At 46.8% G+C, this 27,748-nt stretch overlaps 1 protein-coding gene and 1 long non-coding RNA gene across 2 annotated transcripts; one reads left to right on the top strand and one right to left on the bottom strand.

Moving 5' to 3' along the window:
- On the top strand, positions 1 to 27,748 carry LOC115564255 (uncharacterized). The gene is given in 9 exon segments (XM_089263262.1): positions 1 to 1,015; positions 14,901 to 15,174; positions 15,241 to 15,553; positions 15,620 to 17,294; positions 17,327 to 17,547; positions 17,549 to 18,436; positions 24,438 to 24,717; positions 24,786 to 24,906; positions 25,955 to 27,748. Coding segments are annotated over 9 exon segments (4,539 nt in total). The 5' UTR covers positions 1 to 646; the 3' UTR covers positions 26,353 to 27,748.
- Positions 7,451 to 7,674, bottom strand: LOC149092153 (uncharacterized). The gene is made up of 2 exons (XR_016196543.1): positions 7,553 to 7,674; positions 7,451 to 7,483 (listed from the first exon to the last, which is right to left on the bottom strand). It is a non-coding gene; the product is annotated as an uncharacterized LOC149092153 (long non-coding RNA).

The raw sequence follows: 27,748 nt of genomic DNA, 5'->3' as shown, positions 1-27,748 counted from the left end.
GCAGGTTGGCTGCTGTCGTTGTCTATTTGACAGTTACCAAAGCGTCATCTAATTCCCCAGTCAGCCAGCCAAGTTTCATATGTGTGCGAGCGCGTGTGTGTGTGTGTGTGTCTGTGTGAGTGCTTTGATAAAAACTGAAATTAATTATTGAAAGGGCTGCTCATGTGCGTCGCGTCCCGTCGCGTCGATTCGCGCTCATTTCACCGCATGTCGTAGGCTGTTGAAAATTTAAAAGGCGTTCGAGCGAAAGCAGTTGGCACATTAGAGTACATACCCACACACACACACACACGCGCACACACACATGTAACACAACTTCCGTTTACGCTTGAAAGCTCCGAATGTATTTACTTTGTATGAGCAAAACTGTCACCATTAACCGCAGCCAGCCGAAGAAGAGTGGAGAGCAAAGAGTGAAGGGCGAAGAGACCCGCATGTGGCAAGGGCTTCCGCGCAAACAAATTAGCGTTTAATTATACATAAGCAGCAAATCCAAATAGAACTGTAAGCCCGCGAACTGGAATTATAATTAAAAGTGTGTGAGTGAGTGTGTGTGTGTGTGCATCTGACTATGTGTTGAGTGCTCGTAAAATGAACGCATCGAATCGCAGTGCCCGCAAGCCCAAAGGAAAGCAGCTCGGTCACAATGCAAACGGAAGCCAAGTCCGTGGCGCCACCGGCCAAGCCGCCGCGTCTGAAGCCCAACAATGCCGAGCCGCACGTTAAGAAACAACTGCAATTCCAAAGTCCGTTGCCGGGACGGTCACGTGCAGCGGCAGCCACTGATGCTGCCTCGACAATGGCCAAGAGGGCGACGAAGCCGCGGCGAACTCCAGCCAAGTCGAAGACGCCCCCAGCCAGCAGCCAGCGGGATGCGGCGGCGGATGCCAGCACGGACACGGCTGCGGATGCGACTACGGCAATAAGAAGTCGTCTCGCCGAGGGCTGCACCACCCTAATGTATGCGTGTCTGCGGGGCGACATTGTGCAGGTGCTCGCCCAGATGCGCGCCAAGGTAGGTGCAACAGCAGCAGCGGCTGCAGCTAACCCACAATTTCTAGCAGCCAAAAGTTTGAGCGCTTAGCCACATGTGTTGGGGGTTAAGCGGGAGCAATGGACCAACTTGGCCGCTCGCTCACTCACATCAGCAACGAAAACAAGCCGATGGCCAAACACTCTTGCACTCACCTCGACTGCCAATAGAGTCGCACGACTATCACAAAGTGAAAGTACCCGCAGTTGACTTGTATATATAAAAAGGGAAGATAGATCAAAAGTTAAGGAAAATCCCAGCATCATGATGTTGCCGCCTGGCATTGTCTCAGCACAAAGGCCCAAATCAGGCGAAGGCGTAACAAGATTTTAATCTTTTTGTTGTCACGATGAGCTGGCGCTAAAGTTAAAGCCAGCATGGCAATAGCCCTTCGCCTCGCCACGCCTCATCTCTCGCCTGGCTGTAGGTGTTTGGCAGCATGACAAGACTTTAAAATTTCCGTTGCAGCCATTTGGCCGCATTGTTCTCAGCTCAGAGCCTAATTGCTTCATAAACATTTCTACAACAAGCCGAACACAACAAAAGGGCCCAAGCTCTGGCCCTGGCCGAGCCTGCAGCCAGCCCAGCCTAGGCCCTCAGTCTCAGTCCAGGGTCGAATTAAAATGCTGTAAATGGCAGGACATTTGAAATTGACAAAATAATCCCGAGGCTTAGTTATGGCTGCGCAATTTGGCAGCCGTGTATGCCTCCGCTCCACAATACTGAATGCTGAATGGTAAATGGTAAATTGTGAATGGTAAATGGTGAATGGTAAATGGTGAATGGTGAATGGTGAATAGTCGCATGGTTCGTTTGTCATGCGCCTAAATATGCCAATTTTGCCATTTAATTGAAATTTGAAAAGTTTTTTAATTGAACGCAGATAAATTTCCAAGGCTCTCTAATGACCGTCACCAGCATCGCCGCTGTCCCGCCCAGCCACCCATCCACCCATCCGCATTGTCCTGTCGCTAGTTCTGCAATTATTATTGGGCAGCGCTTGAAGACTGTTTGTTGCCTGTGGCCTCGTAATTGATATCGACAGCGAGCTCGATGCGAATTGCTCCTCGTCTATTTCAGTTGCTCACCGAAAACTGCGAAGGCTGATGCCTGACGTCAGTCCACTCACTTATGTAATTGCCAAATGACGCCCAGCCTTGGTCTACCGAACAACTCAACTGGTTTATTTGCCTGTGAAATATAGCAAATGTTGGCAATTATGACTTTTTTATCTCTTTACTATTTGCTTGGCTGTGACAGAGTTCGCATTTTATATGCGTCATAAACAACGGAGTCGCATTGAGCCTGATTTCTAATTACAGCCAAGAAAACAATAAAATCGCTTTCAAAGTTCAATGGGGCCGAAAGCCAAAATTAATAATTGGATTTGCTCTAATTTTAATTATATGCATCTTAGATATTTCCTTCTCTTTACAATGCCTATCATGGCAAAAAGTTCTTGTTATTTTGGGAATTGTGAATGTATATGTCTGTAGCAATGTTTGGTTCATAAAGACCATCAAACGATAAGCCTATTAAAATTGAGTTTTAATTCTCTATCGGATTAGTATGAAAATAAATTTCATTTCTCTTCAAGTTCATTTGGGTTGCGAAAAACTTTACTGTAGTCCTATGCGTAGCTGAAAAACCTTTCTATCATTTAATCAAGATTTGTGACACTCCAATTATTACTTCTGATTGGATTGCCATGCTGTGATCATGCTGTGCATTCAGGCTATCCTTTAAGGAACTTCACAGCGATATGCTTTAATGTTAATATTGTAAAATGTAATAAAGCAATGCTGGGTGCTCAGTGCATAATACTCGTTCACGGTCCAACGTCAAGTTAAATGATTTCTTGGAAAATCCCAAGGGCGAGCCTGAAGAGCTGTTGCTGCAAGTCTAAAACAAAATGAAATTTATTTACATTTATATATAATTATTTATAAACAAAAAAAAAATAAATTTAAAAAAATTTATTTCAAATATAACATATTTTATTCTAGTGTTAGTTTATGTGTAAAAAAATTATTTTTTTATTTTATTTTATTTTTTTTTTTTTTTATTATGATTATTATTTTTTTAATATTCTGAAATTTCTTATGTGTTCATGTCAATTTTAATAATTATATAATATACAATAAATCATCAACATTTTTTTACATCATAGATATGTGTGTGTATCATATATATTTATGTTTTTTTTTTTTTTTTTTTTTTTTTTTTTTTAATTTTACTTATTTAATTTTTCTATAATATAATTTGTCTACATGTGATTTTTATTTCCTATTTTTAAACCTATGTATGCATGTTATTTGGTTGTGAGATAAGTTTATTACAGTTGTGAATTTCCGGCTATGAATCCTGTGCCTGGAGGGAGGTCCTGAGTCGATAAGGTTGCGTAACCCATTAAAACTTTGCCAGCCTCTCGATGAGTCGCTCTGCTCGCTGAGTTCTCTTTAAAGCAGAATTCCTGCTCTCATTATGCGCGTGTTTATTGAATAATTTAAATGCTTCTTGTTGATTTGTATATATTTATTTTTTGTTGCTGTCTCCTTTTTACGAGTTTTTTGTGCCTTTTAATTAAGATGATGTCTGATTCTGAAATTAGACGACAGTCTGACTGCGTTAATAAATGAATGAATGCCTTTAATTTGTCATGTCTGGCGCCTTGGGGTCATTTGCTTTCATGCGCGATTGTTAAAGCGAATGCAAAAGGATTTTTATGGCCTTGTGCAACAGGCAGAAGGCCTTAAATGTGTTCGTCTTGTTACATGGAAATTCTCTCTATATATCGATTACTTATATGGGATAGAATGGTTAGTAAGCTGCTTTTGAGCCGGCCAGCGTGGGTTATCAATATTGCTGTTTAACATGGCGTATGCGTAATAAAATCTATTGTCTACTTCCAAATAGGGCTTATACTTAGCCTCGCAAGTGTATTTGCTGCTGCCTTGGAGCACATCCTGGCTGGCTGGCTGACCGGCCTCTCCGCAGCTCGAGAGCCCTCCGCAACATTCATAGGCTTTGTTTACATCTCTGCCATTGTTTTGCTTAAACTTTTCATTGATGTTGGTTTTTACAGGCAACTCCACCTCCCCCTCCTCCTCATCCACTCCCTCGGCCAACGTCTGTTGTCTTCGTTGTCGTTTTTATTGTGCGCCGTTGCTTTTGTTGTTGCCAAAGTTGGTGCTGTTGTTGCTGCTTTTACCAATTAAGTCTTAATTTCTTAGAAAATAAAACTTTTTGGCTTCGGGCATTGTTTGGCACGCCGCCAGCATATTCTCTTACCTTCGCCCTCAACGGATCAATTGTGCCAACTCTGCGTCCTGGCCAGGATATTTGCTGTTCCTCTTGCTCGTTGCCCTTAAAGCCACAATTTTTGAAGCTGCAACTTTTCAGCCACGTTCTGTCCACCATTGGTTAGCATGGCCCAAAGAAGAAGACGAAGAAGCAGCAGCGGATGTCTGGCGCTCATAAGATAGCTGCAGGTGTAAATTATTTATTTTCATTTCAGATTTACAGCGGCCGCTCAACCACTCTGCCAGCTTTCACTCTCCACTCAAGCCCCTCTCGGCCAACTGGCGCTCGACCGCGCTTACAAGCTCTAAGCAAAACTTTTTGTTTAAAAAGTCAGCTGCAGAAGTTGATTCTCGTTCAGAGAGCAATGTTGCCCCAGCACCCAAACACCCAACCACCCAATAGCCAACTTTTGTTTGCTGCAAATAATGTTAACAGTGCTAGTCAGCATATAGTCCAAATACAAACATGCAGCTGGGCATGCTTAGCTTCTTTGAGTATTGTGTGGGCACGCAGCAGCCGATTGATGAGTAAACCCGCCTCCTGGCTCACTCACTTTGAGAATCTTACAGCCATAGCTGCTAATACCGTCAATACCTCCAGCACGGCCCAGTCACAGTTCGCTCGCATTCCAGGGTATTCGGCGCTTGCACCTGTTCCAGCTCACAGCGCGTGGGTGGCTCGGGCTGCCTGCCATCCGGCGAGAGTTGGCGTTGAAAATTGATTTTGTATTTATATTTCAGCGCACTTGTTTAGTGCCCGGGTAATGTTTAATATTTAATGCCGGCAGCTACGAGCTACAAGTGCAAACGTTGTTCAGCTCGTGAATGAAGTTTAGCAAAATATGAAATGGCGAGCAGGTTTCCCCATTTAATTGCATATTTATGTTGCGCCACGTACATGATGACTTCTGATTCGCAACACGAATACTTAACTTGTTCGGCTGCTCGCGCTGCTGATGTGCTTTAAGTCGTAATTATTTTCAATTGTGTTTCAATATTTCAGCGTTCCATTAGCGTCGATTGCCTGACCTTGTGCCAGTTATCGGCCATTTGCCATTTTTTTTAATTACACTTCTCCTTTCTCCAGCTGCACTTTGTTTCTGCCTGGCGTTCGCTTTGTTTTTGTTTTTGTAGGCGCTCCATCAATGCGCAAATTATTATTAATTTGAAGGCGCTCTGTCTGCACCTAGCAGCGTGCCATCTCTCTCTGTCTCCCTCATCACTCTCTGTCTGTCTCTCTTTCTCTCTTTGACTCTGTCTGTCTTTCTGTCCGGCTGTGTTGGCCTTCGCTTGGTAATTTTAATTGCAATTTTTGCTTTTCGCTCCTTCTCTCTCTTTCTCTATCTCTCGCTTTCTTACTCTTTTACGTCCTCTCATTTGGCAACTCTTTTTGGCCACGTTTGTAACAGTTTGTTGAAATTTCATTAAAAACGACGTCGAAAAGTTTGCTTTTACCCAGTTTCCGTTGGCATTTTCCGAGACGAATCAGCGCTCATCAGCCACTGCATTCGCTCTTGGCTTCCCATTCAATTCGATTGTGGAGCTACGTTCGTTTGATTTGCCAGCGACGCGCACATTCAAATTATTTTACAATATCTATTTAGTTTTAGTCGCAGTCACTTGAATTCTTAATTAATCGTTAGCTGTTCGCTGCTGCTTGCCAAAGGTAATTCCGAATTCAGATGATATTGACAGCCAACGTGGCCCAAATGGCATTCCCGTTCGAGTGAGGGTGGCGAGGGAGTGTGGGGGGCGAGGTGTGCCCGATTCTCTGGTACAACTGAATGTTTTGTGTTCGACTTAATTGCAAGCTATTTGAGCATTTCTTGTAATTACCGACGGACCGCACCCAGCGGAAGGCTTGCAGGATGTGAGATGACTTCATAAGCGAACCCGCTCGCTCGCTGGGTGGGTGGTGGCTGGGTGGCTGGTTGCTTTAATTGAAAATAGATTAGGCGGCCATTTGCCGTTGCTTCTGTGTCTCTCACTGTTGCTGTTGCTGTTGCTGCCATTTCAATTGGGCCACGCAAATTCACCTCAATTCAAAATTTATTGCCCCGCTTCGACTGTTTTGCATGCCCAACTGTAATTAATTACCTTCGCTTTTTGTGGGCCAACAAATGTCCAAATAAAAGTCAGCGCCAATGAGTTAAACGAATGGCGCTGAGCATCTGATTGCGTGGTCAAGTGTGACGTTTTGAGTCATCATCTAAAAAAGAAACAGAAACAAAAACAATCAAAATACACACACACATAGCCCAACTAAAGTTGGCCAAAATGAGCGTGGAGCTAATTGTGCAAAAAAAAAAACGAAAAGAAAAGAAAAAACCGCCACAAAGTTAGCCCCAAAAGCCAAATTTGATACGTATGCGCTGGCCATATGGGTTGGCCTATTCGGCTGCTGGCCCGGCTGGCCAATTAATTAGAAACTGGCTGAAACAGCTGACCAGATCATGATGGGCAGCTCTAACCAAAGGATAACTGTCGCAATGACTGGCAAACTTTGAAATGGCAAATTAATTACTGAAATCGTAGAAATTTGTCTTGCTTGGGTCGGCGGCCAGCCGTCTCCTGTCTACCGTCTCCTGTCTCCCATCTACCGTCTCCCGTCTCCTGCCGCCTGTTCGTTACTGTTGTTTGGCTTTGGAAATGACTTCCGAAGCGGTCGCCCAATTGCCAACTGCCAGTTGCCAAGTTGCAGTCGAAGTTAAAGTTGTTGTTATTGTGGCAACTAAACTGAAACCGGACTGGATGCGACTCGCTCTCTGTCTCCCTCTTCCGCTCTCTCTCTCTCGCTCTATCTCCCTCGCCTGCTGTCTGGCATATGTAGGATATCCGCATATGAATTTGCCTCCTGCCTCGCCTTTGATCAGGGATATATGCTCGGCAGGCTAATCACATGTGCGCCAACTGAAACTTTCGCCAAAGTCCAACAATATTTGCTCAAAGTGCATAATGACATGAAAAGTTGACATAAATGAGCAGTGCTTGTTACTAATTTTAATGCGCATCGCACACAGCTTTGGCCAGCTGGCCGGGCCGGGCCGGGCCAACACGCCCTCTCCGCCGCCCAGAAAGTTTCTGTTGCGGAAATTACATCGGATGGTGGAGCCGGGACAGGGGATGCATCATTTTTAATTGAGCTCAGCTAGTGCAAAGTTTGCAAAATATTTTGTAAACTTAATTTGATTTAGAGAAAACTTGAGCCATGACTTACAACTTGGCCAATGAATTATGCAGAGGACAGTTCAGTTCGCATGCTAAATCCGAATCGGCCAAGCCGAGAGCTCGGCTCCAGCCAGCAGCAGCGTCAGCTGCGCCCATCCTAAAGTATTCATAAGACTTACGCTCTCTCTTCGTATACATAGGTTGTATATATATGTATATATAGGGGGATTGGACCGTGTAGCATACGCATATTGGATTTTCCTCAGCTCAGAGTTTCTTTTACGCTCCTGACTGACTTCCGGTCGCATGCAGCATCAACTTGGCTTACATAATAAATATTCATTACGAAATAAATAGATGAATATTATTATTATGATAAACTTACAAGTCCATGCAGATACTCGAATGAGTTTGAGCTGAGGCAACTAAATTCTGAATGAGTGTGAAAGGTTTTTGAATTTAGTTTTCTCATCAGTCAAACAAAAGAAATTCGAGTTGAGCTCGATGAATCGACCTAGTTGGCTTCACTCTTTATTGGTTATTTAAAAGCAATTAAAGCATCGAAGTCAACAAAATTTCCCCGTTCATATTTGGCAAACAGTTTAACCACCTGGAGATTGAATGGCGGATGCCGGGCGGCGGTCGAGAAAGTTTGTAGATCAAACTGAAAGTTTGCCGTTCTTGTTAATCCGTTGCACGGCATTGAAACTATGCAAAAGTTGAACTACGGCGAACGATGCTACACACTGTGCGGCATAATAATAATAATCCGTGCGGCAAGCGTTAAGTCGCGGGCTCGGAGCGGGCTGCTGCCAGCAAAGTAGCTGTAAATAATTGCCAAAACTACTTAAGAATGCTGTGCAGCGAATCGTTTCCCGCTGCCTGCTGTCGCGCAGTCATGGAAGGGGGGTGGACGGGTGGGGCGGGGTAGCTGGTGTGGGGCATAGCTCTAAGACAGCCGCAACAAAGGCAAAGCTATTCAAGCCACGTTAACTGCAATGCATGCAAGCCATTGTTGTTGCAGCTACCAATGTGGCACTAATTAGAAGTATAAAAGGTGCTACAACAACAGTTTAAGAGCTGTCTCTGCCAAACACCCACACACACACACACACACACACACACACACTTAGCTGTTGCCTAACAACCAGGCAATGCCCCGTTCGCCTCCGCAATCTCTGCCATTGTCTGCTAAGCATGTAAATTATAGTTACTGCTGCTGTTGGCCAAAGTCTGGCTGCTTGAGACGAGTCCACGCCCACATGCCTTCACTGTTGCTTAGCATCAAGCCAGCAAAAGGACATGTGCATGTGTGTGTGTGTGCGGGTGTGTGTACTTAGTTTCAGCTGTAGCTACCTGCTACCTGCGCATTTTGTTGCTTGCATTAATTAAAACTCAGTCCGTAAGTAGCTGACTGGGAGGCTGCCTATATTGTTAGCTGCCTGGCTGGGCCTAGGCTGGGGCTGGGACTGGGGCTGGGGCTGGGACTGGGGCTGGGGCTGGGCCTGGCCTGGTTGTATGTGATTAACATATGAATTACGCATTGTGCGCATAAATTTGCCATTGAGTGAGCCCCGCTGCGATGCTGCTGGTCACTTGACATCTTAAGCAGGCCACACGGCCCAAAATGGCGACCTTAAGGCGCTTGCAAAGTGCTTCCGGCATGTCTGTGACTGTGACTGCGGCTGCGGCTGTGGCTGCGGCTGTGGTTCGGATTTGTTTTGGTTTGTTTTCGCATTTCCTACAGGAAAATACGATGTGGTCTTCCTGAACTGAACTGAACTGAACTGAACTGAACTGAGTTCGGCTGGCCGGTCTCTGGCCCTGTCCTGGCCTTTTAATGTCCCATTCTGTTGTCGCGTCACACATAATTATGGCGGATGTGCTGCCCAACGAAGCGTTAAGTCGAATTCTCGGTTCATGTTCACTTGGATACAGGCAGGCATAGGGCGCAGGGCACATAGCTCTGCCTAGGCAGACGGAGGTGCCCGCATGCCATTTGTGCCCATTCCGTGCCGTGGCATTCAGACCATGTATGGTATTTTATTTTTTATGCATTATCATGTCACTGTGCGCACCACATCGCACCACACCCGCTCCCCCCCTGCCTTGGCATTGGCTTTACTGCTGCTGCGGCTGCTGTGTCTTCTTTCATTATTATTTATGCTTTATTTATATGTATGTGTGTCTATGTGTACGCACTTCCTGCGTGTAAACAATAAAATGTATGGGTACAGCATGTCGTCTCTGTGTGCGTCAGAGCCAAATATAAATTCAGAGGCCTACGCCTCCGGTGGCCCGTTTGCTACTCCTTCTGGACACTCCTTTTCATTGTTATGCTAATGGATTACGATATATGAATAATAAGAGTGCCCCAGCCCAAAGCCAGTCCCACCTCTGCAGCTCGGAACTGGGCGCCTATCACACCCTTCCACAATGCACCATGAAAAGTTTTCAGTTTCGTTTTCTCTGAATCATTTGCCGATCTCGAAGTCGGAAGAGCTATAAAATGTTTGCCTGCCATTGTCCAACAGTTGTGGATCGGATGACCCTTTTGAGTTATCTGAAAGTTGGGCCAACCTTGTCCATATAATTAAGCAAATATTTGCATTCATTCGTTTCGTACTCATCATTTGTATCAGTAGAAGCAGCAAGAATATTACGATAATTCCCTGGACTGACTTTTTTCTATTATTGCTGCCTTTGTGGCTTTCGCTTTTGTGCGGCCAGAACGTGTTTTATTTGTTTTTAAAACTATTAAAATGGCATAAACAAGAACAAGGCTGCACTGACCAGGCTCCGCCCTGAATGGCCAACTGGCAATGTCGAAGTTTTATCTCGGCTCGCACTGGACTGGGCGGTGGGTGGTAGCAGATGCTGCTGTTGCTCCAGCTTCTGCTGGAGCGAACGCATTGTTGTTGGACGTATTTGATTATCGCATTTCATTTTGTGTTGGGCAAACGTAGAAAGTTAAATGCAAATTCGCTTGACACCAACGGCAGCAGTTGTGGTGCTGGGAGTGGGCCAGTGCCACCGCCAACAATCACACCAACCATCATCGTAATAATAACAAAGGCAAAACAGCAAAACGAGAACTTTATTTGATGCTGCGTTAAGCCAAGTCTCCTCCTACTCCTCCTGCTCCTCCTTCTACATCCGTAGAACCCAGCTGTGACCCTTGGCTGCGTCTTTGTACCGCATCGCTCGCTCGTTGTCAAAGTTTTTAGGTATCATTTCAGTTTATTTGAATTATTCATAATCCGGCTGGCAGCGCAGGTTCGCTATAAGAAGCACTGAAGAGGCGCCCGATATGGGCAGAGCACACAGTAAAAGGGACGCCCAGATAACGGAAGTAGCATCAAATAAACCTCATTGTAAATACTTTTTGTGCCAATTGCAATGTAAATTTACGATTTCCATTCTAAACACACACACACAAACACACACAGAGAAACACGAAAAAAAGAAGGGAAAACAAAAGAGCCAACAGCATCGTCAAAACAATTTTGATTCAATCAACAAAAATATTATCGAACAGCAGAAAACAAAACCACAGCAACCACAACCAGACTGAAAGCCAGCGCTGGGATGATGATTTTAGACTTGTTTTTTTTTTTTTTTTTTTTTTTTTTTTGGTTACTGTTTGTTAGACAGCTGCACGCACTTCCAGCGCAGACATCAAATAATTTGTTCGCAAATGCTTAAAGGCGCATTTTAGATTCTATAGGCCATATGTAAGCTTTAAGTAATTTCTTAAAGTCCCAGCTTGCCCATGCAGGAGTTGGTTTAATCAGCAGATGCTGAGTACTTTATATGGATGTTGAAAATGGGAAATTATTTATATTCATTTATAAAAAAATAAGGATATTTTCTCAGTCTCCATCATTCATATAAGGTAAGCTTATCAGTTTTGGGTATTTGTAGTGCTCTGTTACTGCTAGAGTTATGGGCCTTCGACTGCCGACGTTCTCTATGAACTTCACACTTAATCTAAAGAGAACACTTATGAAAACTTCGAATAAAATCTATAAAAACATACATTCAGTCTTAAAATACTCTGATTTCTTGTATGTTTACCATCTGAAGTAACTCCACTTAGAATTTGAACATCGAAAACCTTCAATATCATGAAATCATTTGCTTCTTCATAAGTCTGTTTTTGCAGTTGAATGAGAGGGACTAAAACATTATTATTAAATTTTCTTCTTTATTGAAATGAAAAGAAATTTCATATATATTATCAGACCTATTGGATATTGGCATACACCAATATCTATTTATATATAATTTGTTAGAGCTAAAATAAACAATATTTATAAAATCGAAATAAACTCCTGGGACCTTCAGCTTACCAATGGGAATACTACTTTCTAGTCACTTTAGTCTACACAAATTATTACCCATGATTTTAATTATATAATAAACAATTACTGTGTTTGCTTTAAAAGGCAAATACATAATTATTTACGCAAATAAAATTTGTTGTTTTCGAGCAATGCTATCATGTAATGTAAATTGATTTATTCAGCCATCAATTTTTTATTTGTTTTGCTTTCCGACAAGCGGTTTGCAGGCTTAAGCCTTATTAAAATATTTATTCAATTGCAACACATTGCGGATAAAGAGCTTTTCGGCATTGTGTAACCTTTTTCAAGCTGATTCGCCGCGACACCTAAGCCAAGTCATGTCTGATAATGATTTTCCGGCACACTTTCGCACGCTGAAATCAATTGAGCCGGCAATCTAAAGCCAATATCCTAATGCTATTGTTAAATTCATAACCACCACGTGACTGCTGACTACACGGGCATTCTTGTCCTTGCCTGCCATTGGGAACACGCAAGTTTCAAATGGCTTCACTCGGCCTGGTCTTGTTGGGCTTTTCTTTTCGCCCGAGTTCTTATCTCACTTTTTTTTTTTGCGGCTGCTATCGAACTATTCTGTAGTTGACTCAGTTAAATATGCAATAAATTGAACTACAACGACGCGTCGTCGGCATTTGCTGCCCAAAATTGCTGCAAAGGACTCTCACTCTCTCACTCTCCCGCCCCCTCTCTCTCTCTCTCTCTCAGGCCTGTCGACAGTCACGCGATGTCTTGCGCCAGATAAAAATAGCGAGCGGGACGTGCCTAAAATGTTATTGCCGAAATTGAATGTTGGTTAGAAAAGCAACACATTCAATCATTCTGTCTGCCTGCCAAGATAAACAGAAGCCAAATCGAGCATTGTAAATCCAAACTTTTCGACTATGCCGAAATTAGCCAAACTATTATAGCAAGAAGTTTTGCCAGCCAAACGAATATTTAACATACTCTATTAATATGATGTTTAAATCATATATTGAACATATTTATATTATTTTAGTACTTTTCATTCAATTTATACTATTGTAATTGGCCTGAAGTTATTTAACATTTAATATTAAATATTTAATATTTATAGAAATCATTGCCATTGCATTTTGCATATATATATTTGTATAAAAATTCAGAGCTTTTATAAGAGTTTGTAGAGCATCATTGGGTATTATATTATTTGTATTGTTCCTTTATTTATGGTTATTTATACTTTAATTATTTTTATATTTATATTCTTAACCGTTTGCTATTTCTTTACATATATACATATATTTTAGATTCATATATTTTAATGATGGTCTCTGTTTAGAATATGCTATATATAATGTTGATGTAAAAGAAAAAAAAAAAGACTAAACAAAATTTTTTATTTATTTATTTTTTTATATTTTCTTTAACTAATATCACTATTAGCCTCAAAAATATTAAATGTTAAATATTTAATAATTTTATTTATATGACAGTCTAAATTGAATATCAAATTCTTGGCTTTTGCAAATAGAGTACAGTGGCTGCCTTTTATGCCCGACTCCTTTGTGTGGGCTCACGTGTAAATTGGCGCTGAGCCGATGATTTAGCAATATTTTCACTTGAGGAGTTTTTGGTTTGCGTGTAACGGCTTTTACTGCTGCCGCAGCTGCTACTCCTGCTGCTGCTGCCGTTGCTACTCCTGCTGCTGCTGCTGTTGCTGTTAAAGTTGCTGTCGTCGCAATGCGAACTTTGAGTCGATGGCGAGTAAAGTTTTCGCACAGCTCTCGAAGGCGGCGACAGTATTTTTTGTGCACTTGACATGTTTTGACACGCGGAAAAGGCGGTGCGCTGCTTGGCAGGACTCGTTAAAATGTTCGCCAGTCCACTGGAGTTCGATGTCGTGCTGCGCGCCAAACTGGCCAATGTGAATTTGGTAATTGCACTTGGCGGCACTCAGGGGTCATCGCATTACACCTCTCCGGAGAGGCGATGCGGGGCGAGGCGAGGCGAGTGCCACCTCGTGGGCGTCACGTGCAACGGTAATCCACCACGTTGCCAGGCGCAACCGAGCCACCGAGGCGGCACTTGCACTTTCCACGGAACGCAACTTGCAGCCGGCCAAGGCGGGTCTCCGTTTGTTTGTCCCTCGCTTTGTTTATTATTGTTGCCGTTGGTTGTGGCCATTGTTGCTTTAGTTACTAACAAGCAGCGACCGCATACGGGTCGCAAATGAAAAAGTAATTTTTAATTATTGATAGCGTCGCACAATTTGCACGTGATTAACGCGAAAATATGTTCAATTATCAATTTTAAATTGCCAATTCATTGTAGAGTAAAATGTTTAATTACACTCCAGCAGCAGCGACAACAGCAACAACAACAACAACAACAACAAACAGCAGCAGCAGTTACAGCATTGCCACACTCGAATAAATATTAACATAAATAAATTACAAAAAATAAAAAATGAAATGAGTTGAAGGCAAATGCAAGCAAAACATTTGAATGCAATTATAGTTTTGAACTCGTGTTTAAACTCTGAATTGGCCTCAGCCAGCATAATACCCTAGCACAAGTGAGAGTGGGCATGCATGACTTGAAGTGCTAAGGAAATCAAAGTTAGCCTGGACTCGATCTAGTCGGTCTCAGATATATATCGCATAGGCAGCAACATTGTTGAATATAGGGTATGCCAGAGTTCACTCTGCTTAGCCATTTATCTAGCCATATCCGCCCAGCTATATACGGCGAGAGATACTCTGCCTGTGGCAAGCGCTTGTGCAGCGTGCAAATGACATTTTAATTAGTTTATTAATCGCTTGGGCGTCGCTGTTGCAGCGTGTGCGCAGGGGCGTGTCTGTAAGCCATAATTAATTTTCTTTTTACTTTTTTTTTGTTTTTGTTTTTTTTTTTTTTTTTGGGGGGAGGTCGCCTTTGAATGTGGCGATAAATAAATGAAAAATTGGCATCGCGAATGAATGAACGAGTGCATGAATTATGCATTCATGGCACAAGTGAATAACACAAGTAAATAACTGGAATGCCTGTCTGTGCTCCGTTTCGTTGCAGCCCCAGCTGCTGCGGCAACGTGACCGTAGCAACCGCAACGCGCTGCATTATTGTGCCGCGCAGGATCTGGAGCAGACGCGCGACCTCGTGGCGGCCGCCAGCATTGCGATTGCAGCTCCCGAGCTGCTGGAGTCGGCCGATGAGGATGGCTTCACGCCGCTTCACTTGGCTGTTATTCAGGGCAACTTGGCGATGGTCAATTTGCTGCTAGCGAACAAAGCCGATGTGAATGCGGTGGACAATGAAGGCCACTCGGTGGTGCACTGGGCAACGGGTAAGATTCCCTCACAGCGCAACTATTTCCAACTGCTGCCATAACAAACTCACTTTGCCCTTGCAGTGTGCGGCGAAATTGAGGCACTGCGCGCCGTGCTGGCGGCCGGGGCCAGCGTGGCCAAGCCCGACGTTAACGGCGGCACGCCCCTGCACTATGCCGCCCAGATGTGCGGCGCCAGCTACGACAACAAGCAGCAGTCCAATTCCAGCAAGCTGGCCCTCGAGATTCTTGGCATACTCCTGGCCCATCCGCAGGCCAGCGTCGACGTCCAGGACAAGGACGGACGCCAGCCGCTGCTGTGGGCCGCCTCGGCGGGCTCCGCCAAGGCGGTCATAGCCCTGGTCAAAGCCGGCGCACGCGTCGAGAGCGCCGACAAGTGAGTTGCTATGAAATGAAATGGAATGCTTTCACCTGACATAACTGAGATTTGGTTTGCTTGCAGGGACGGGCTGACCGCGCTGCACTGCGCCGGCTCGCGGGGCCACACCGAGTGCATCGACACGCTGATCAGCCTGTGCGGCGCGCCCACCGATCTGATCGACTCCAATGGCTGCACGGCGCTGCACTATGCCGTGACGCTGGGCCATGCGGATGCCACGGCACGGCTGCTGGACCTCGAGGCCGATCCCAATCGGCAGGATCGCAAGGGCCGCACGCCAGCCCACTGCGGCTGCTCCAAGGGCCAGTTCGAGACGCTGAAGCTGCTGAAGGAGCGCGGCGCCAATCTCTGGCTGCGCAACGCCAAGGGTGACCTGCCGCTGCACGAGGCGGCTGCCTCGGGGCGCCGCGAGCTGCTCGAGTGGCTGCTCTCGCAGCGACCCAAGCAGGTGAACACCACCAGCAACGACGGCCGCAGCCTGCTCCACACAGCTGCCGCCAACGACTACACGGACATGTGCAAGCTCCTGCTGGACTACGGCGGCGACGTGAACGCGCTCTATCGCAATTCCCGCGGCCTGGTGCTGACGCCGCTGGACTGCGCGCTGCAGCGCGGCCATCGCTCCACGGCCAAGTTCCTGCAGTCGCACGGCGGCCAGCCGTCCAGCAAGCTGCGGCTGGCGGCACGGCGCGGCAATCCCTTCCACGACGGCAACGCCGCGGACCTTGTGCGGCCGCTGAAGTACATGGAGAAGGAGGAGCTGCACGACTTGCGCAGCTCCAAGAAGTATGTGGTCTATCTGAAGCGCACCGATTCGGATGGCGGCGGTGCTGGTGGTGCTGGAGTGGATGAGGAGGAGGAGTGCAGCTGCACGGAGCAGTCGTACCGCAAGGAGCAGCGGCTGGAGCACATCTGCCGGCGCCACAAGCGACGCCAGCTGCGCCGGCGCACCAACAGCTGTGGCGAGAGCCCGCACGAGCGCTGCGGCGACATCTGCCGCTCCAAGAGCAACATTGAGATACGGCGGCGCAAGTCCAGGGAGCGCTACGCCAGCACCAGCGATGGCGACAACGACGAGGATGACGAGGACTCCTGCGAGAACTGCTGCTACCACAAGCGCCAGAAGCAGCGCGTGGTGCAGCGCAAGCGCTCCACGCCCTCGCACAGACCCAAGGAGCTGCCGGGCAGCGAGCACGAGGCCAACGGCTCGCCGCGCAAGGTCGAGCACATGGTGCCCGTAGCCCAGGAGCAGGTGGACGGCGCCAGCGCACCACCAGACGCAGCAGCAGACAACAGTGAGGTGCAGCCGGCCACACCGACGGCCACCAAGGAGGGCACCTTCATCAAGTCGCCTCCGCAGAGCGCGAAGAGCGAGAAGGCAGCGGATGTGGAGCCGGACAACCTGAAGGTGGCTGAGAGCCATGCCATGGAGCTGACGGATGAGGAGCCGGAGGCCGTCAAGTCGGTGACCACCCAAGTGGATGTGCACCACGATGCCGAGCTGCAGCTGTCCAAGTCGCTGGACGAGCCACCAGCAGAGCCAGCGACGGCAGCCGGAAGTGGAGCAGATGTGAAAAAGCAGCTGAGCGAGGAGGACACCAAGCTGGTGTCCACTGAGGTCGAGCAGATGATCAAGATTGCTGCCACGGCACTGAGCAGCGAGTCGAAGAGCTCCACCGAAGATGCATCAGTGAAGGATAAGCAGGAAACCGCCGAGGGGTCAATGAACAATGACCCAGTGGATAATAAAAGCTCCAGGTTGATTTGGAGAACGCAGAGACAGTTCCTTCGAAGCCTTCCGAAACACCCACTGCCAGCACCGCAGCGCCTCCGCCTCCGCCTCCTGCTGAGCAGCCGCAGTCGGATACACCTGAGCCACCCTCAAAGACCGCAGCAGAGGCTGAGGCTGAGGCTGGCAGCAAACTGGAGCAGATGGCGGCTGAGCCGAAAAGTGAGACAAAGCCCTCAGCCACGCCTACCCAGCCACAAGCATGAGCCCACAAATCCACAGCCCAAGCCACCAGTCACGCAGCAGCAACAGCAGCTACAGCAACATCAACAACAACAACATGATGAGCAGCAGCCACAACGTGAGCAGGAATCTAGGCGCTCCTTTACGCTGCTGCCCTCGGATTCGGCTGATGATGAGCCGGCGGCAGCTGCTGCCACCGCCTCCGATGAGCCCGTGTGCAAGTCCAGTTTTCAGGTGCTGAAGAGCGATGAGTCCGCTGGCGACTTGGAGGAGTCGGCACGTGCAGCAGAGCTCGGCTTCAGCGGCGGCAATCAAGTCTTTCAGGTGGTGCAGGAGGGCACCGGCAGCTCCAAGCTGCCCAGCGCATCGGAGCTGGACAAGGCCGACTACGAGTACGAGGAGTTCGACGATGGCGCAGACGACGACGATGCAGACGACATCGATCCGGAGCACGACAGTGCTCTGCGCCGGTTCTTGAGCAGCGGCCGCCATGGCGTTGGCGGCGAGATGGGCGTGACCAGTGACGCCACAGCAGCCGCCGAGGGCTACGATGGGCTGGCGAACGGCCGCAAGCGGCGGCTGAAGAAGCGCGTGCGCAGCGGCGCCAAGACGCGCAGCAACTGGAAGCACTCGCCGGAGTCGCACGAGAGTCACGCGTCGCTGGCCACCGCTGCAGCCAGCAAGGATCAGGACTCGGGCTTCGAGCCCAGTCCGCGTGCGGAGCGCACAAAGATACCCACGCCGCGCGCCGCCCACACGGCCATGCCCCGCCGCCCCATCTACGCCACCCTGGACGGGCGCTCGTGCAGCAGCCGGCTGGAGAATCGCAAGCCCGGCGACAAGGGGGCCTGCGACATGGGCGCCGTCACGCGCTCCATCCAGCGCAACATTCCGCAGGTGAGTCGCCGGCGCAGATTTCGAGCAGCTGATGCGTCACAATTGAAATGGCCATTGGCCAAGATTCATTCACTTAAATTAATCACCAGGCCGCGGATGCCGTGCGCTGGAGGCTGCCTTTTTGGTAGCCGTAGATTTATTTACTTGATGCCTGATTTTAATCAACTTGAATGTCCCGCTGCCGAGACTGGACTGCATCTTTCTCTCTCTCTCTCTCTCACTCTCACTCGGTTGGCTGGGGGACTTCGCATTACATCACGCACGCGCCTCTGGGCAGCCGCAGCCGCCGTTCGTCCATTTAATGTAATCAAAGTGGCTGGCGATTCAGTCAACGCAGCCGACTCGACTCGTGGCTGGGGCGCCTTAAAGTTAATTTAGTTGGGCACTTAATAGCCTTGGCAACATTTCTCATTTTTTAACGTGCCCGGCCGGCCGGGCAGTCGTCGCCATTGTTGTCCGGGCGAACAAATAAATTGCCCAGCTTCCGGTTGCCATAAAAAGCGAGAGGCGCACGCTTTAAAGTTATCATAATGCGGTTAAAGGCAATAAACGCGGCATTAATGTCCATTGGCCATGTACACGGGTATTAACGATGACCCCATGACCACAATAGATTAAACAGTAATTGTAACAAGTGCTGCTCATTATCACGCCGACACACACACACACACACACACACACATGCGCTGGCATTTTTATGCGCGCTCATTGTCTGCGGCGAGTTTTTGTATGCAGTTTATAATTAAATCTAGTTTGATTAACTTGCTCGATCACATTACAATTTAAATAATTGATTATTGCAAAGGAGTCGTGGCGAGGGCAGGCGAGGACAGGCGGGGCAGCGTAGGCTCTGTAGGCATTCTGCAAAATGAAAAATGCTGTTGAAAGTCGGCCTTGGCTGCTTTGGCCTTTGAATAGGAGCAATGCCCTAGGCGAGTTGCCAGCTTTGAAGTCGGCAAATAATAACATCAAATCCCAGCAATTATTTTCAGCAATAATCCGAGCACTAAGCTGCGTTGAAAGGCTAGATAGTTGAACTCACCAAAGATAGCTAAGGCATATCCTATGATTATCTATATATGATATATATTATATAGTTGAATTGACTAATGATAGCTAAGGTATATCGTAGGATAGTCTATCCTATATATAGCTATACATCTTATAATAGCTATGGTATTTCTTATGATTATCCATATTATATATTAGTAGCTGCTATAGATATATCTATTAATCTGTCCAATGGACTGGGATATTTTTTCCTACGACCTGATACGAATTATATTCCTCTGTTCTAGGCAGTTTGTATAGTATAATTTAAATATATATATCATATATTATATAGTTGAATTGACTAATGATAGCTAAGGTATATCGTAGGATAGTCTATCCTATATATAGCTATACATCTTATAATAGCTATGGTATATCTTATGATTATCCATATTATATATTAGTAGCTGCTATAGATATATCTATTAATCTGTCCAATGGACTGGGATATTTTTTCCTACGACCTGATACGAATTATATTCCTCTGTTCTAGGCAGTTTGTATAGTATAATTTAAATTGTACATTTTTATTATTTAATATATAATTTTAATTATAATTGTGAACAGAATTAAATTTTCTCTATATTTTTCTCCATTTTTTATTTTTGTTTATTTATTTATATTTTTTTGTAGAGTATCAAATAGTTGGTTAGCTTGGGGCGCCTCTAGCTTGTTTGTTACTGTTGATTTATTTTAATTTATACGAACGGCTGAAAATCTCGCCTGCCCCAGGCTCTTGTCATTAGCTGAAATGCTCATTTCCGGCAAAGAGTTGCGCATTTTAATTAGGTGGCAACGCCAATGAGCCCACCGAACCACCAGCCCAGCGACCCACCGCTGAGCTATAGGCGGACAACGCCCACCTGCGGCGAGCTCTTTGTTTATACAAAATATGAAAATAGAACTGGGCCTGGCTCTGAGCCTCGTCCTGCGCCACGTCCTGGGCCTCGTCCTGTGCCTCCTCCTGAGCCGGGGCGCAGGCGGCGTCTTCATTTACAAGACGCTAATGCTAATTGTAAGTGGAATTAGCGCAGATTAGCGGGCGAATTTTTAAGGCACAAACAGTTACAAACAGCGCCAGGCACTCGGAATTTGTCTCAATCGCTGCTGTTGGCGACCTTGTTCTGGAAATCCTAATGGCGAAAGGATTAAGATGTCGATGCGTACTTGGCTACACGTAATTAACTTGAGACCTGTGGCTTTCCCACGACAGCGCTGCCGTTTCCGTTTCCGTTTGTGTTTCGTTTCGCTTTCGTCTCGCTTCAGTTGAGGCAATCGCACATATTTCTCTCGTTCTGCTCGTGCAAAAGTCAATTGTGACTTTAATTGTGATTTGGGCATTTGCATAGGCCAGCCAGGGCAGAGTTGCGAAACTTAATTAAATTTAAGTAATCACTCTCATATTAATTTCCATAATCTGCCACCGCGCCGCGCCTTCGCCTATGAATAAATTTCCAGGCACTCGGCGACGCAAGTGTAAAAGAAAACGCATTTCATAAATATATAATATTTTCCACTTGACTTGTGAAAATATTTACGCGGTTCGCTTGTACGGTTTGCATAAGCCGAACTGAAAGTAACTTTTCCGTTTGCCTCTGATGAAGAAGGGGCAGCAGCAGCAGCAGCAGGAGCTGAATGAATGCAAATATTACGCCGCGTATACGCAATGTTCGGCAAGTCAAACAAGAGTCAGAGCCGTCTTGCTTACCACGAATAACGAAATTTTTAACAAGTCGGCAGTGTGAGTCAATTAATTCTTGTAAAATACATAAAAAACAAAATCCAACGAAATCCACTCGGGGAGCATCAGAAAAAAAGAAAAAAATGCAGGGAAAAAAAATGGAATAGAAGCAAATCCAAAGCACCCAGTAGAATACTCTGGGCTAGCTAGCAGGATTCGGCTCGGACTGGCGGACAGTTTTGCTGGCGGCGATGCTAACGCCATGAGAAGTGTGTAAATAGAGAATTTTATTTATGTCAGTCGTGTGTTTGTTGTTGTTTTATTTTTCACTTTTTTTTTATTTGTTGCTTTTTAGCTTTTCTTTTTTTTTGTTGTATACTGTGAACTTTATTTCGTGTTTTTCGTTTTGGCTCCGAAGAGATTAAAATTTTATCTGACGCATAAATTAAACAAATAACTTGCCAGCAGAGCGTACAAACATATATCGGTGTATGTGTATGTGTGTGTGTGTGCTTGTTTGCCTGTAACTGTGTGTGCGTGTGTGTGTGTGTTTTGCTACTCAGCCTGTGTGCGTGTCCCAACAGCACAGGTGAGATTTGGGATTTATAATGTGCGCTCACGTAATTGACATTGTTAAATATTTGGATTACGTTTTACCTACACTTGGTCGAACTTTCACCTTTCACTTCTTTTTCCCTCTCTCTCTCTTTTCTTTTTTAATGTACATATTTTTTTGCAAACATGTTTATATTTATTTTTGCACAGAGTCTCTGTTTATCCTGGTGCACAATACGTTCGAGCTTGGCAAATTAAATTATTTTCGATTAGTGCAGAAAATATGTTCAGCAGCCACAAAAGAGTTTAAAAATGCTTAATAGAAATTTATATAGTCAGTTATATACATATTTTATTGAAGTATTCAGATTAGCTTTAATATTCCATGTAAATTCATTTATAGAGTTTTCTTTTGGGCCATTTTCAATTAGTAACCGAGCCAGAGAGTCTCAATTTCCGCGCATCGAGTGCGCCACATTTTGAGGCAGTGTAGGGAAAGTTTCCCCTCTGGGAATGTGCGTAGCTCTTCGGGCGGCGCACTTCAAAGTTTTGAGCGTCAGCCTAAAAAACTTAGGCCCCGATGAAAAATGAGGCGAGAAACTTTGCCGTTTTGCCTTTTTCCAGTAACCAAATCCGCAGACGAAAGAGCTTTCGCAGAGCTCTGCGGCGCTTATTCGGGCAACTGCCCCAACTGGCGGGCGGCCATGAATGGATTCCCACCAATTTAGTGGCAAAAACTGTGTTTCCTTTGGCCCGAATACACTATGCGTCAAGCTGTGCATATGTCAGCTCACAAATGGCAAGTGAAGATTTGCACTTTTGTTTGCCTCTGTTTTCATTTTCATTTCTGTTTTTGTTTTCTTTACTTTTCTTTTCTTTTTTGTTTTGTCGCTTCTGCATACCAAATTGCCGGTGGGTACAAATTTACTGTTATTGTTGTTGCTGCTGTTGCGAGTGCAGTTCGTGGAGCGCTTAATTTCTTTGGATTTCGTTGTCAGTGGCGCTGTCAACAGTCGGCAGCATCCCATGCAGCGCTCGCTCTAGCTCGCGCCAGGTCCCCGTGGGCCGTGCTTTCACTCCATCCACTTTGGTGGCAGCGCGCACTTTTTGCTTGTCACATTTGTGTCACAAACAGGATGCCGCTGGCGGTGCGGGTGGCGGGGGTGGTGCGGGTGGTGCGGGTGGTGTGGCTGTGACAGTCAGTCGGTCACTGAAAAATGTAGCACACAAAAGCAGCGCAGCGCACAAGAAAATGCAATGAAAGTTGTGCTAAGCGAACGTAAAACGGAAACGGAAATCAGCAGCAGCAGCAGCAGCAGGCAGCGGCAAGCAACACTGAAACCAAAAGCAAAAAAAAAAATAATACAAAAAATATGCCAAGGACACTAAAAAAAAAAAAAAAGAAATGGCAGCGTTCGTTGGCCAAGGCAAAAGTGTGAGGCACAAATAGTTTAGCAAAGGAAACTCGAGCAGGGCATCGAGGCACAGCTGAGTGCAGCTAAAGCGAGGCGTAAAATTGAAAAGCGCTGCGCCAAACAAGCCGCATTGACTCGCACCACTCGACGGACGGAGATGAAGATGAAGACGAAGATGAAGATGAAGATGAAGCGGCTAAATGAATGCCTGCTGAATGGCCAAGTAGCTGTGGCTTTCACCCAGACTGCAGGCAGGCAGATCAAATGCTGGCTGCACGGCGATTTCATCATTGCCGCTCGCAATGCGCTGCCTGAAGGGGCAATTTGTTACGCAGCTCTGGCTTGCCAATGACCACTTTGGCTTAGAGCTGCCAGGAGCTGCGCCACTTCCACCTGCCCCAATCCGTTTTCTTCTTCTTGTTTCTGCTGCTGCTGCTGTTGTTGTTGTTGTTGTTGCGTAGCCCGAAATTGTTTCGCATAATTTTGTAATGCAGGCAAGTGGCGAACAGTGTCAAGCGGCAACTGCATAAATTGCCAGCCAATTCGACCCGGCCCCTGCGCCCCAATGCATAAACAAGCTTAGGACGCCGCTCAACGTTGCGCTGCGCTGAGGGCACTCGACAAATTTGCTCAGTTTTTGGGCAAATGCATTTGTCGGGGCTCGCTGCCAAAAGCGCTTGATTTGCCAAGTTTCAAGTGCACCCACAGGCGGAGCGGTTCGCGGGGGAAGGGGGGAGGAGGCGCTGCTTCATTTACCGAGCATTTGCTTAGTTTTAATAAAATTTGTCAATAACTTTTTATGCCACGGCTTTAATTTCGACTCGACTCGCCTTGCTCCGTTTTATGCGCTCGCCCCTATCCCTCTCTCACTCTCTATCTCTCTCAATTATTAATAGAATTTTTCTTTCTGCTTACGCACTTTAGTATTTCTGAAATTGTAATAACACGCTGCCTTTTATTGCGTTCGCGGATTGTGCGCCGTCCTGCTGGGGGTTTGGGGCTCGGAGCTGTGGGGCTGTGGAGCCGTGGTGCTGTGTCAGGCCCAGGCAGTGGCGGCACAGCAGGCGCGGCCTTTGTTCGCCGGGCGAAATATCAAAATGACAATTTACGTACATTTGCAAACATTTATTTTATGAGCTCTGCTCGCTGACAAAGTCTGCAAAGAGGATCGGAGAGAGGGCAGCGGGGCAGCGGGGCAGGAATCAGGACAATGCTGCGCTTTTCTGGGTTTTCTAGTTGGCATAGCAGCAGCTAGCGCCGCCTGCACAGCCATCTCTCAATGCTGGCGCACTTCACTTCTATTTGCAGATACTACATGGAGCGCAAGATCTTCCAGCATCTGCTGGAGCTCAAGTCGCTGCAAATACGCTCCAACAAGCTGAACGAGGCGGTGCTGGTGAAGCGTGCCGTTGACGACTATCACAAGTCGTGCGTGCTGCTGGGCGGCGAAACTGGGACAAGGCTGAGGCGTTACAATTTCAGCGAATATACGTTCAAGAATTTCGAGCTCTTCCTCTACGAGACGCTCAAGGGACTGCAAAAGCCGGGCACCAACAACTTCCAGAACATCAATGAGGTGTACGAGGAGGTAAGTGGCTCAGCATATACATATTTCGTAGATGATATAGACATATACCAATTGTCATTCCTTTGCAGGCGGAGCGTCGTCTGAGTCCCGACTACAATGCTTACGAAAAGGCGCTGCACTGCACCACCAAGACGCATCGCTGCCTGCATGCCGCCCACGCCTACACGGGCATACCCTGCGCCGCCTATAGTAAGTCAGAGTGAGGGGAGCAGGAGGCGCAGCCGGGCGCTGGTCCCTAAGCATTTCTCAAAGAGCGTGAAAAATGACACCAGCCAAAGAGATAGACAAACAGTCAAACAGCGGGACAGCCGGACGGCCGGACAGCCGAACGGACGTAGAGTCAGCTGGTCTTCCGGTCAGCCGAATCACTTGGCCACGAGCTGTTACAGTTTTTGCCACTTGGCTGCTGCGGCCCTTTGAGTGGGTCAAGCGGATGGCCAGCACTCGAACGCCAGCCGAAGCACGGGCCCCGCCCGTGGATGCCAAATGCGCCGGGCTATAAAATAAATCCTAATTACGAGCAGTTTATTCATTTGGCCTGGCTGCCAAGCGCCAAGCGGCAAGCGAATTAAAAATCTGCCCCTCGGCTTGCGCCCGCTCCTCCCGTCCACGTGCGGCCTTTTCAACTTTGTTTCTCTGTCTCTCTTTATAATAACTTCTATGCGACGGACGCCGAGGCTGACTCGGGCCAAAAGGATGCGTCCGGCTTATGCCAAATTAAAAACGCATTCATTTCGCAGCTGCCTCGAGCTTCGGGCCAGCTCCTCCGCTCGCTGTTTATGTGTATACACTTATTTTAACGCCCTGTAAGCGCCTGAAACTCAGTCAGCGGCAATCTCCTCTAATCCGCACAAATGGGATTCGAGCGACGCGTAACAACTTCATGGCAATTGACATTCCTCTAGCTGAAATGCTGAATGTTTGCGCGTTTGGCTTCATTTTCTTATTGCACTTTTTCCATCGAATGCAATTTTGCAGAGTGTCCTTGCTTGCTGTCACCTGACACACATCCGCCCCCCAGGCGCCGAGCCGTGAAGGCCAACAGTCAGACTAGCTATGGCTGGCTGACTGGCTGTCCAGTTGACGCTGGCAGCTGCAATTCATTTCGAGGATGCTCATAAAAATGGCATCCACTTAATTAGGCTGATCGCAGCAGATCATTAATCTAAAGCTTCACTCCACTAACTCTGCTCTCTCTCTCTCTCTCTGTCTCTCTTTCTCTCTATGTGTCTGGCAGTTCCAATGATGAATCACCACACGATGCCCAAGTTTGGCTTTGGACCGTACAAAAAGGCCGGCAGCGTTAGCAGTTTTTATTTGCCAAAAATTCTGACCACTGGCCGCGCCTCGAGCGGACGCGCCGCTGCCGGCATGGACGTGGGCGTCGGCGTCGATGTCGGCTTCGGCGGCAGCGGCAAGTGCAGCCACAAAGTTGCTCTCGAGCTGTCACACGGCAAGAGCAAGCAGCTAATTTCACTGCCAGCAAATAAGTTGGACAGCAATAAACGCTACTATGTGACGTTCACAGTGAAGGATTCTCCCGGGCAGTTTGCTACAAGCGAGGCGCATAAGCCGAGCCACCACTACAGCCAGCAACAACAACAGGAACAGCAGCAGCAGCAGCAACAGAAATAACAGCAATCAGGCTGCGCTGCCAGCGACCCGAATGCCATGCAGCATGCGGCGTATACGTAATGTGACAGAGCCTCAGCCGCGGGCGTTGCCATCTGTGGTCTGACGCTATATTACCCATACGCAGTGTGAGCTCCAGTCGCAACACGCATCAAACATCAGCAGCAGCAGCAGCAGCAGCAGCAGCAGCAGCAGCGGCAGCGGCGCTGCGCCAAATGCATTAAAACAATGCGACATTTCTGCTGTCCGCTTTTTACTCTATTTTTTCTTTTTCAGTTGTTCTTTTTGTTTATTGTGTATTTTTGTTCCGTTCAGTGAGACCGCCCGTTGTCCAACTCTTTTTGTATGTTGGCTTTTTGTCTGTAGCTTTTGTTGTTGTTGTTGCCTTTGGGTTTGTTTGCGTCCTGCGCTCGCTTCCTGAGTTGTTTTTGCTGCTTTGCTGCACTTTAAGATGGCCAACTGCTGATAATGGATGATGGCGCTGCGCTGCGCTGGCTGCGCTGGCTGCTCCGCTGCGACTGTCAGTTGCCGTTGTCACGCCAGCAGCGTTCGCGGCAACAGCAGCTTGAATTACTTATACAGTCAACTCCCAGACACCCCCAGTTCACTGCCAGCACCCCTGCCACCCCTACCGCCCCTCAGTTGTGTTCTGTTTTGTTTGCTATACGGCTGTTGTTGCGCTTTTATTTCAGTTTTTCATTATCATCGCTTTTTTTAGACGCCGCTGCTATTGCTATTGCTGTGTACGCTGCTAATGCCACAGATAAGCGTTGTTATTAACGCTCGGCTTACCAGCACGACGCAGCAGCAGCAGCAGCAGCAGCAGCGAACATGAGGAGTCGACACACACACACACACACACAGACAGACACAGAGAGTGTCCTGGCTCGCCTCGCTTCAGCTCGTCTGGTTGCTGCTCCAGCGCTGAATGAATAAATGTAAAATATGTACCGTGCATTTCTTTCGCATTTCAGCATTTTTTTTTTTCTTTATTTCGAATTTTATTTACTTGTCTGCTTGCGCGTCCCATTCAAGCTGCTCGCCTTCGCATACACTTTCGATACCCTAACCCAGAGCTGACAGCTTCAGTAGATTAAGATATACTAGATAGATAGAATCGGCACTTGAAATGAGTTCGAGTAGCGCTCGAATCCCATTGGATATTATAGACATCGTCGACGTGCGGCTGGTGCAGGTATTTTCTAGTCGTTCATCGCCGACTCCTGCAGCTGGCGCGTCTGCATCCATTTTGCATCGAGTGCATTGTAAATGGATAATAATTGCATTCAGCATAAAAAGTTCGGATTTGCAAATTGTGTTAGGCAACAAACAGTCAACCAAAATAGAAGCAAAACAAAATATCTGCGCTTGACAACAAAATTTACATAAATATAATATA

Source organism: Drosophila navojoa, chromosome 2 (assembly GCF_054131105.1).
Source record: "Drosophila navojoa isolate 15081-1374.11 chromosome 2, UAZ_NAV_1.0, whole genome shotgun sequence".
Classification (NCBI taxonomy): Eukaryota; Metazoa; Arthropoda; class Insecta; order Diptera; family Drosophilidae; genus Drosophila; species Drosophila navojoa.
This window is presented reverse-complemented; position numbering and strand designations above follow the sequence as displayed.